At 33.9% G+C, this 12,345-nt stretch overlaps 1 protein-coding gene across 1 annotated transcript; it reads right to left on the bottom strand.

The window, feature by feature from the left end:
• Positions 1–1,810: 1,810 nt before the first annotated feature.
• On the bottom strand, positions 1,811–12,049 carry LOC128992253 (UDP-glycosyltransferase UGT4-like). The gene is made up of 7 exons (XM_054415733.1): positions 11,693–12,049; positions 9,562–9,790; positions 8,531–9,099; positions 6,880–7,102; positions 3,910–4,129; positions 3,164–3,314; positions 1,811–2,120 (listed from the first exon to the last, which is right to left on the bottom strand). Exons 1-7 carry the CDS (start codon positions 11,708–11,710, stop codon positions 1,953–1,955), a joined length of 1,578 nt encoding a protein of 525 aa, XP_054271708.1. The 5' UTR covers positions 11,711–12,049; the 3' UTR covers positions 1,811–1,952.
• Positions 12,050–12,345: the final 296 nt, after the last annotated feature.

Raw genomic sequence — 12,345 nt, 5'->3', positions numbered from 1 at the left:
AGTTCCAATGATTTTATACTGTTTTCTTTTTATTTATTGAAGCACAAATCTTACTTCAAAGTTACCATATAGCAATAGTTAGTCAATTATTTATTTTGAATAGCTTTAATTTACATTATAGTATTGTAAAACCTTCAAGCATTGAAAAGATCAGTCGGTGAAATAGAACGTTACAATAAATTTATTGTGCAGGAATCCTTTACATTATATTTATCTATAGTCAACAGGCTGCATGTCTCGGTGCATATGTTCTATTTATTACATAAGAATAGTGTGCTTGTTATTAACATTAATGTGAACAACTGACATGGATCTTCATATGTGATGGATATGTATAACTAACTGATTTGAATATTGAGTTTGTGAATAGACTTGTATAAAATTGAACTATACCTACTTTAATTATTGTGTTATAATTTTGTATAATTTTATCTGAATATTGTTTGTAATTAATAAGTTTTAATTTTTTAGGGACATAAGTAAAGCCAAAATGTATGTCTGAACAACTTACCTATATCAATTTGAGGTAAATTATCTTTTTAAATTGTTTACGATGTATGCATTTTTTTACTGTACATTAGAAATACATTTTGTAGTTACATTGTTATCATAGACAACTTTAGTAAGTACTTAAAAAGTCACCAAAGTTGCTGTATCAGTAATTAGTCATAAGAACTTGTATATATTTGTAAATTAGTGAATGTGTTTTTACCTTTACAACTGTACAATAAAACACCTTCAAAGAATGCTCTTGTTCTGTCACCTTTGCCTCAAAAGGAAGTGTGAAATGTACAAGTTTTATTACAGAGATCACAGGACATGTTTAAGTTTCTGGTAGGCACTCAAAGTACTGGTTAAGTACTCCACTACTGTACTTTGGATTGTTTGTAGCAGCAGTTCTTACTTATGTTTGCAGTTACATACATTGTTAAACAAAACGAAGTAATAATATGGCAACGTCTAAGAACTTATTTTCTTGAATTTTCCTTCTGAAAGCAGGTTTTCACTGAAGATTTCCTGAGGTTGAGATAAGCTTCTAATAAAAGTAAATATAGATATTACAAAGTAAAGTTAACCTTTTGAATTCCATGAACCATTCCAGTGATTAAAATATGCCTACTTTTGTCATATTGTTCCTCATCCTATAAACACAAAATTCCAAATATTTTTGAAACTAATTTTCAGGAACCACAAAAAGGATAAGCAAAAATCCCAAGCACAGGAATTGTGAACTTGACTTTAAGGTTTACAGTATATGAATCTTATCAGTTTTTGTTGAGTTTTACTTGCTCAGGTAGTTGAAAGTGGAGTTTGATTATTTTTTATTTTATTTTTTTTAAGAGGTTGACTCTTAATTTTGCATTTGCCTATCCACATACACTATGGACCTATGCGTGGAACATATCCAGCAAAGCAAGGGGTGATCCGGTCCAGTACAAAGGTGAACTGTCCTGATTAAAAGTAGTGGCAGTGATCCCTGTCCCTGCCTTTAACCCGAAGTCTGTGACGCTACCGACTGAGCCACTGACTCCAATACAGCTTGTGATATATCAGTCTTTGGAGTTCAAAGGATTATTTCAATATCACGTTACTGATATTATTGCTGCAAACTTCTAAAGTGGCATTTCAATATATTTTACTCCTATTCTTATTTATTTATTTATTTATTTATACCAACGGTCAAACCAATACATAAATATGACAAAACTTATAACGGCATTGATTGTTTCTTCATTGAATAAAAAAGGACTGTTGAGGTAAGCGTGTCATACTGTTCATATGTGCCATGGACATTAAGTGAAATAAAATAACTGTTTAAACAATGTTACTACAAGTGTTGTCACCATGTACACAAGAAAACAATTAATAAAGTTTATGGGCTAAGTAATTAAATTAAGTAGATTATCTTGGGTACTTACTTACGCTATACTTAGTTTTTACAATTATACAAATTATTTATTAGTTTTTTTAACTTTGTAACACAATCGCAGAATTTTGTTGAAGATGGTATATTCATAGTCAACTATACACTGTCTCAGAGCTCTCAGAACAGTACAAACTATCCACAGGACGAGAGATAAGAATACGATGATCACTGATATAACGTCCAAGCAGATCAGCTGAAACAGAATAGTAATTAAGACAGATAAAAACAATATTCCATTGAGGGATGTTTATTAGTTGCTCAATTATTGAAGTCGTGTAATATCGGTCGTATATAGTGGGGTGGGAATTCTGCTTTTTACAATAACCCTATATTTTAATAGGGGACCTAAGTTTCTTCCAAGACGATAGTGAGTGTGTTCACAATAGAAAATTTACGAATACACCACTGTGTAAGGTGCTATAGGTAAATGTTCATTGAATGCCAATGGTGTAGAAGAGCAACAAAAAATAGTTTTAGTTTGGCATAATAAGATATAGTTTGTTCATCAGAAAGAAAACAGTATTTACAGCAGCGCACACTGTCAGTACCGGCAGGCCCACTTTTATAAATGGGCAGACTGGGCATATGCCCAGGGGCGCCAAAGGCCACCGCCTGCCCACACAAGGATAAAATGGGGGCGCTGCTTTTGGGTTTGCCCAGGGCTCCACTGATCCTTAACACGGCCCTGAGTACCAGTAGCTCATTACTTTAATACTTAACTTTACTTTAATAATTTCCTTTGAAATGGCAACCATACGAATGTAGGTATTTTAAGCCAAGTATGAATGGAGAATAGTGTAGGATGAGTGGGGCGATCTTGTAGTCTTGTTTTTTAACACTCGACTAATGTCAACATATTCATTAGACACTACATGTAAATTTTCATGTAGGCCTACATTACTTGTCTCTAACACTAGCTACAACTCTAACATGGGATTGGAGCCGCCGATTACCTATAGGTATCGGTTTTCGATACCTATAGGTGACAACCGGTACCAAAGTTGTCAACTAACTTCAATTGTTTACAATTGAAGTTAGTTGTAAATAACTAACTAGTATTTAACAGTTAGTTATATACTGTTAACTATTGCTGTTCTATGGATAAACTATCTCAGTTTTTTTTATGATTTTTACTTGATTTTATGACACTATTCTTGTACGTATGTATGTACAAATGAACAAATGAATAAAGTGATTTTGATTTCTTCAAAAACAAAGAGGGCAGGAATCACTGACCTGGTACCAGGGAATCGTAGAGTAGGAGCTCTGTAGATGAGTAGCTCCTCGGTGTCTGATCACATACTCTGTCCAAAAAACAGCAGTATCTAGAGGACGCATCGGCTGGTCCTTTAACACTTTTGAAGCCTTCTGCAGGTTTTCTTTATATCTAGAAACGATGAATAGTTTTTTTTTATGGTGTATGCAGTTTTATCTTAAAGAAACATTAGAGTAAAATTAGGAGTTAACAATAATTTGGAAAGAAGAAATAATTAAAAAAATGGATTACCAGATCCTTCCTCAATTTTTTTTACTGATCACCATTTTCTTAATAATGAATAAGATTCTTGATTCTCAAAAAAGTTTGGTATTAATTTATGACAATTCCACATATGTACAGTTATGACCAGGGGAATAAAAGAGGCATGCCTGTGTTTACAAGCTTTTAGATATTTTTAAAAATTGTAGATGACAATCTGCTTTTTTATGACTTTTTAAGGGAGTTGAAATATAAGATGGAGGTGAAACATTGACATGAACGTCAAACAATGCTTCAATCTGAGTTTTAACCTCTTTTACAAGCTAAAAAAATTAAAAGAGTTGTTCTAAAAATGAAAGGGCGTTTTAAATACTAAATTGCTTGAAATCGAAGTGACTTCAATAAAAAATAACCTTTGATTAATTTTGGACTACAAACACAGGTAAGCTCGTCATAACAGGAGTCCAAGAGACATAACGCGGATTTTTATAATCCTAATTATTACTTAGGATTTAGTAGAACTTCCTGGATGGCAGCATGTAGGTGTCCAGGTGACCAAGGGCCGGAGAAGTAAAGCCCTTGGCCTCGGCCTTGCATCTCATCCAGGTTGTGCTCCTGGTCAAAGAATACAGGCAACAATCCGAGCAGAGGAACACCAAAGTACACAGCCTCCTCCCAGCTGTGCAGCCCTCCGTGAGTCATGAACAGCCGACAGTGCTTGTGTGCTGTGTACAATACACAGTCAATTACTAACACTACCTTAGACCATAGACTAACAAACCACAAGTAGACTTCTCATCCCATTGTAAATTTTGAAGCTCGTTTTTCGTGTCTAGTTCGTGTCTGGTGACACTTAGCGTTAGTATCGACGAAATTTTGTTTATATTATTTTAGGGTTAATTTCATGATTTGTGCTTTACTGTTTGGTTAGTAGTAGACATGCTAGTTTACAATTAACTTAACCTATTGAACTACTGTATTATGATCTATTGCATGCGCCCCACGTTTTTCCTTTTAATTCTTACAAGTATTTATTCTCTCAACATATTTATGAATTATTTTATACTTTTTAGTGTGTTTAAAAACGTGACAATTTTAAAAAGTATTTTTATTTATAAATTATTTTCTAATTTTTAGTCTTTAATGTGTAAATATGTTAAATTTATTTTATATGGCCTGTTAATACATAACTAAAACCTTATTATCTGTAATCAGATGATTTATCTACTTGTTTTATATTTTTAGAATATCTCGGGAGCAGAACCTGTTACCTCAGCTCTTCGAACTGTCAAATTTAAGTATTTACAGCTGACTTAAATTAAAAATAAATTTTAATTTGGAAGCCCATGGGGCGTAGCCTAAAGTAAATATGAAAATTAAATTATATACTATTGCATTGTCATCCATTTGTGAGCTATGTTTCAAGTTTCAAGTCTCTAGCTCATCGGGAACTTTGTTTAAAATTGATATCAAAATTTGTAGGAAAGCGAGCTAATAAAAACAAGCCCATGGGGTGTAGCCTAAGGGAAATATGAAAATCAAATTATATAATATTGCATTGTCATCCATTTGTGAGCTATGTTTCAAGTTTGAAGTCTCTAGCTCATCGGGAAGTTAGTATAAAATTGATTGCAAAATTTGTACCGGACAAGAAAGCGAGCTAATAAAAACGTTTTAAAATCAATATGTAGTTGAATTGGGTCTCTGACAAACTGTGATATAAATTACTGTTTAATGTTGAATACACCAACTGTTTTAGACAATCCAGACTGAAAGGACTTATAGTATGCATGGAGATGAGTGGGCTTATATAATTATAATCACAGTAGCCAAAACTAAAGGGAGGGATAGAAAAATGCACCCTCCTGTGAGTGGTTTATTCAACTATGTCATCTCTGAGGAAAAAACTTGTCCATTTTGATATCTACATAAGTATTCCAGTCAATCTAATATATAAAATTCTTGTGTCACAGTGTTTGTCTGCAAACTCCTCCGGAACGACTTCACCGATCGTTATGAAATTTGGTGTGTAAATTCTGTAGGTATGCGAATCGGACGTAAACTATTTCCCGTTTCGAAATTCTTAAAAGGGCTCCGCCCCAGTGGCTCTGGAGTTTCCCATGTTAACCTTATGAGAAATGGAATTAATGAATCTTAACAGCTGTTTCAATTAAACAAGTTGGTTCTGTTCTATGATGTTCAATAGCATTAAAGTTACAAGGATTACCAACAGGGTGCAGCACTATTATTTCTTTTACATTTATGACAACAGCTAATTTGCAACCAAAAGGTGAGTGAGCGTAGCGAACGAACTTCAACCTGGAGGCGAGTTAGCGTAGCGAACGAGCTAACCTGAAGGCAAGTGAGCGCAGCGAACGAGCTCCAACCTGAAGGCAAGTGAGCGCAGCGAACGAGCTCCAACCTAAAGGTGAGTGAGCGTAGCGAACGAACTCCAACCCAAAGGTGAGTGAGCGTAGCGAACGAACTTCAACCAGGACGTGATTGAGCGATGCGAACGAGATCATCTTGAAAATTAAACGTAACGGTACTTTCTTTCCATCGGTCTGTCTTAGGGGAAACCTATAACTTAGGCGATACGAAGTTCGCCGGGTCAGCTAGTGATTACATAATATTAACTTAACTATAGCATTTTCTCTAAGATCGGTTAAAAATATCAAAGTTTTTATTTTGAAAACATTTCAGATCAATAACAAACTAAAAAAAGACTCCCGGATGTTAATTAAACAGGCCTTGATTACTTTCAGTGTAGTCTTGTTCCAACAGGAGAAGGATTGTTGTTTATCTTTGCTAAAACTACTACTGCCTGGGAGTGAAGTGATGAATACCTACTTGGTTAAAGATCTGGAAGATGAAGATGGGAAAACCTCATTGAATAATAATGTAGGTACTAAAATAATTTGTTGGAATTGTCTTGTACAGGAGCTTCTGCCAATACGTAATTTGCCTTTTTGAAAATCTGACACAGAAACATAACTAAAAGGGTGTCAGATTTGAACCAAAAATATTAAAACTAACTTATAAACTGAGAAAAGTTAAGTTTGATTGCCTTCTTATGAAGCTTTTGTTCTTCAACTATTGGGGTTTAAAAATTAAGTTTATGAATTTTAATTAAATGAATGTCCATAACTGTTTAGACATTGGCTGATATGACACTTACTGCGGGCAAATTGTGTCAGACTAACAAACTTTGGATTACTGGGTCTCTAGAAAAAACAGATAATGAAGTGTACATACTTGTTGCCTTGCTGTATGGATAAACAAGTGTCAAATTGCCGAGTGTTTAGAACCAACATATGTGTCAAATTGCCGAGTTTTTAGAACCAACATGTGTCAAATGGCCTAGTGTGTAGAACCAACATGTATCAAATTGCCGAGTGTGTGGAAGTAAGTGTTTAATTATTGAGAACCAATTCTAGTTTAAAAATGACAGGATTATCTCCCAAGCACAACCCACCTAACACAGCAGCTTGAGGAATCCACTTCTGTGAGCGAACGTTGTCGGGCTTCCCAGGAAGTTTTTCTCCCTCCCATTTCATCAGCACCCTTTGCGGCAATCGAGCAAAAGTTTCTAAAATCTCTTTCAGTTTCACATATTCCAAGGAGGACACCTTGAGATTGCTTCCGAGGCTGAATAGAATCACTCCTTCATCACTCTCATCCATCCACGCTTGTAGGTCCTGCAATAGTTTGTCAGATAAAGTATAGCCAAGAATGGTTTAAGAACATCTCATTTGTTGCCGGTACTTGTTCTATTTTGAGACTTGTATTATAATCGTTTATTTATTCATTGTTAAAACGTTGATATCCCAATTACCAGTTTTCCATGGAGGGGTTCAAACAATAATAATTGCCAAAATTCCTTTTTCAATTATCATCCACAGTCCAGTAATTATGTGCCACCAAGGTGGTTACAAATCATGAGCATCAAAAATTTACTGTACGATCCAGACCGAATCATCCATGACTTCTCTAAATCATCGTTCTTTTACTACTATAAAATTGGATGATTTATCATTCACAGTGCAGTACTAATTCTATTGATAGTAAAATTACAACATGAATTAAAAAGTTAATATGACTTAAATTTTCATTATATTGAATTTTAGCCTCCTGATCGCATTGAAATACTAAAGAATTGGTGTAAATACCTGCATTTATGGGATCAATGTTTTGTTAAATTGCAACCGGTTTCAACTCACATATAGGAGTCATCGTCGGGCCAGTACAGATCTTGTACTGTCTTCTCGCTTCATTCGAAGGTCGTCGTTCGAGTGAAGCGAGAAGACATCTGTACTGGCCCGACGATGACTCCTATGTGAGTCCAAACCGGTTGCAATTTAGCAAAACATTGATCGCATAAATGTAGGTATTTACACCAATTCTTTAGAACTTAAAATTTTTATCTCCATCCTTGTCATACTTTGATTAAAGATGGGTACATTCATTTTCTACACCTTGACATCTATTCAGTATGGTGGTCAATGTTCAGATGGTTTTTTCCTAGGCTAGGAAGTGGAGCGCGGAACGTGGTGAGTGGAGAGCGGAGGAGTGATTTCAATGGCAGTCCGCTCGACCTGCTTCTTGGAAAACAATACCATTAAATGACTTAAAGACATGAGAAGAGCAGACACCACACTCCGCATTCCGCTTCCGTGCCTAGGAAAACCCAGCTTTAGACATAACATAATCAGTTAGGAGAATTGGGACCTTTTCCTTAATAAAAAAATAAATGTCACTGGTTATCAAATACAAAAGATTGTAAAGATCTTAGTTTCATTGCAATTTTTTCTCATTAACATCTTCTACTATGCAACACTATTATCACTTTACTTTGAAGCCTTCCTTGTTAACGATTCTAAGACTTCAACATTAAGTCTCCGAAATCTACTTGGAAGTTTCTTCATAATATGATGCACCTGTTGTGATTAATACTTATGACTTTAAACTTCTTGTCCATAGTCCCGTCTTAGACCTTTTACATTTGTGTAACACTACTTTTTTACTGCCATCCAGTTTTTAGAGCAACAGAACATTTATGAAGCGTTAAATAGTAAATTAACGGAAAAGGTCCTCAATTCCATAACTACAAGACCAACCACTTTTACCTGCGGCAGACTTTGGTTTCCAGAGATTGTCAGACCTCCCACAGGGATGACCCCTGGAAGGGTTGGCTGGGGATGATGTATAGCGATGTTGGTGTTGACCAAGGAGACAGGCATGCGACTCAACATGTCCTGTAGTGGAGGAGCATCTGGAAAGTAGCGCTGCACCACCCGAGCCATAGGAGGCAAATAGTAAACACTAAGGCCCACAGCGTAGGCAGTATTGAATACGACGTTGACTGTACGCTTCCACAAGTTCATGTTGTCGCCAAAGGGTAGATGTAGCTCCGATATATAAGCCAGAGGGTTCGGGTGACCTCCAGGATGGCTTGCGTGGATTGAAAACCTATTCGAGTAGATATTGAGGACGGGAAGACGCAAATGATGCGCTAGAGCTATGGAGCACTCGAGAAAGTAGTAGGGGGACCCGATAAACAAGTCATATTTATCGTGAGCGTTCATTAATTCTTTGATTTCAGGAATTTCAAATAGCTTTTCACAATCGGAAATAACACCCTTCCATCCATAAATGATGCGGGGTATAAAAGATAGTTTCTTAAAAACCTCGAACACTGAAAAAAAGGAAATATAGTTAGTTGATGGAAGATTTGAGTGATGGAAAGATTCAGGGCTTATACATCAATGGTGCAGGGCTACAAATATCAAACGTTAGGGATCATTTGTTCTTTGAACATTTATAACAAAGTAATAAAAAGATTTTTAACAAATAAATGTAATTGTTAAATCGTTTTTTAACACTTCTATACAAGCATTACCGGTAATAAAATGTAAAACAGTGACTACAATCTTGATCTAGTTTGGATTACATCAAATCAAAAACAGTTCAATTAAAAAAATCAAAAACCCAAAACAAAATGGAAAGTTTATTAAGGAAATGAGAAGAATTAAAAAGAATATCTTCGGAAGAAACAGCAGATAAACTTACTATTCACAATTATATAATTTTACAAATTCCTATCAGTTAGTATTTTACTGGGACTTGGAACAATTATGTCTTGTTTTCTAAGACTTACCTTCTACATTATTTTCTCTTTTGATAACCACCTGTGTTATGTTATGTTTATCTGCGTCCCGTAGAGGAATCTTGGTGACTACTGTGAGCTCATGCCCTCTCCGGGATAGCTCCTGGAACAGTGGGTTGAAGCTGAGCAGGAGGCTTCCGGATACCCCGGGATAGAAGACTAGGATCCGTGATCCACTGCATACACTGCATAGGTACAACAGTGCTAGTATACCCTTCATCTGTGAATACCAAGTGACCAAGTTAAACACTTTCTAACATAAGCTGGAGTCTATGTACCTATCTGTCTGCTTAGAATAAATATATAACGTTTTTCGAGTCAACAAGTTCAAATAATGAATAAAAGTAGATTTTTTTCTTAATTTGAATCATTATAGGCCACACATTTTAACTTCTTATTTTCGGTTTTAATAGCTGTCTTTACACCCAAAACGCTCATGAAATTTTACATTTTAATTACAGGCCCCGGTAATTTTGATTATTATTAATATACTCTGCAATACTTTTATATTGTAAAATGTTAACAACATTTTATAAACAGGTCCAATCAAGGAAAAATTACTTGATACTATTCTTTTAAATTTATCAAATTTAAGCATTAGCATAAGATTTAGCACTTTAATACTGCAATTTCTGTATTAAAGTGCAAACTGTAAAAGTATATCTGAAAATTATCCTCCTGATAGCCACATTCATTTCATTATAGCTGGTATGCTTTATTTGATTTGATAAAATCAAACTACGATCCTTATGTTTATAACTTAAATAATATTCTTAGTTTGAATTACTTGCCTGAATACTGAACATTCTTACAATATGCATGGTAGGTAGCTAGTTCAAGTTTATTGAGTGCTATTTTCTTGATCGGTACCGGTATGCATTATAAAAAGCTGACTAGCTTTTAGTCGGCAATAATTAGCAAAGAAATTGCTTATACTACATTATAATGCCTATTAATGTTGTTTGTAGATCCTATATTCAGTTTGATTATCTATCTCCTATAAATAATGGTAGGCTGTATTTTTCATGTCTCGATTTCCAAAAATCTTCTAATCAATTAATTGGCATGATTGACAGAACAAAGTCTCATCCTCAAATACGAGTACATTGGCCCAAACGATTTTGATAAAAATTTAGTATGTTATAGTCCTTTATATTCTGAACAAAATGGTACAAATCCCATTTCTGTAAAAATTACGGTTAAAAAGTTATTGTAAATTATGTTATTTTCCCATAAAACCCCATAAAAATTGGATTTTCCCAAAAATGGCCTGAACGATTTTGATAAAAATTTAGTATGTTATAGTCCTTTAAATTCTGAACAAAATTTTACAAATCCCATTTCTGTATATTTACTCTCACCGCTTACACATGATAAAGGTGGTTGACAAACTTATGGGAGAAAGTATGTGTCAGAATGCTGATACCGTTTATTTAATTTTACAATAATTATATTTATTAACAAAAATTAAAAATTCTTCAAACTAATAAACAAATAATTTAATTAACAGAATATTTAGTTACTTAACTATTTTTAAATTTAAATTACAGAAATGGACAGGCAATTTTAAAACTTTTTTATTTCTAAATATATATATATATATATTGGTGACTTCTGGCAAATATTTGCAAACTGGGACAGGCAATGATCATATCCATAGAATACAATAATTATAGTCAATTATATAATACTCAACAGTATTCCTTTAAAATAAAACCAAAATAGTTCAATTAACAGTTAAGAATTTGGAATTGATGTATTAATTTAACTCATTAATCAATTGTAAATTATATAATGTTCTACAATGTGCCTAACCTATCTAATATATCAAACTTGATTATGCATCAAACACTGATAAGTATCTAAGAAATAAATAAATGTTATTAAATTCCAAATCTGAACAACCACTTTTTAATAGTTTTTCATTTTAATCTATATCTATAACAAAACAGTTTAATTACGAAATTAAACTGTTATAAATCAAACTGCCCATTATTATTAGAGTACAACACATTTATTGAACTGCTTTAGTTGCAAAGAAGACATTTTAGATTTAAATCTATTAAATGAAACAGTATCCTTCCAGGATTTACAATAATCATACAATATAAATTATACTCACATTGTTACAATTTACCATAACAGGGTAAATTGTTTATTCCAACTACCTCTGTCACTTTGGAACACAACAACACAACTAGTATTTAAATGTTTGCCATTGTGATCGGGAGCGACTCACTGTTGTTTTTTTGGATTTTATGGACACTGATAAACGGATTAGCCTTTGAACTGACCCTTTCTGTCTTATGTAATTTTCAGTTAGAGATTAAAGCTTTTACGTTGTAAACATGTAACTAAGGAGTTGAAGGGACAAGGAATAAGTTACTGTTTGTATGAGGCTTATGGCAAAAACCCAAGTGCATCTAACAAGAGGTTGATATGGTTGGGGTTTCCAAAGTTCAATCCAGCAGAGAGCCTGTTATTATGATAATATTGCTAATAAATACATAATTTGTTAATCTAAAGGAGCAACAACATGTTTTAGTGGTTTTGTCCACAGGAGGTTTTAATCTTCTTTGACTAAAATTATTCAAGTTAAGAAAACCTGTATACAGTAGTGACAATACTGATCAGTTCATTTTTGACAAGGAGTTTTTTTTTGTCTTTGCTGAAAATATTCATCACCAGACTTTAAAAAAGCTGAATCTTGAAAGTTCAAAACATTTTAAATACCCCGTCTCCTGCTCACTAAGCAAATTTCCATTTGTCTGAATT

Source organism: Macrosteles quadrilineatus, unplaced genomic scaffold (genome assembly GCF_028750875.1).
Source record: "Macrosteles quadrilineatus isolate MER2022 unplaced genomic scaffold, UCM_ALF_1.0 Scaffold_4__1_contigs__length_99947679, whole genome shotgun sequence".
NCBI classification, from domain to species: domain Eukaryota; kingdom Metazoa; phylum Arthropoda; class Insecta; order Hemiptera; family Cicadellidae; genus Macrosteles; species Macrosteles quadrilineatus.
This window is presented reverse-complemented; position numbering and strand designations above follow the sequence as displayed.

Coding starts and splice junctions, on each gene's coding strand:
- LOC128992253 (XM_054415733.1), bottom strand. Junction 7,103..8,530: donor GAAACCAAAGTCTGCCGCAG/GTAAAAGTGGTT, acceptor AAACTATTGCAG/GACCTACAAGCGTGGATGGA. Junction 4,130..6,879: donor TCCTCAAGCTGCTGTGTTAG/GTGGGTTGTGCT, acceptor TATTGTACACAG/CACACAAGCACTGTCGGCTG.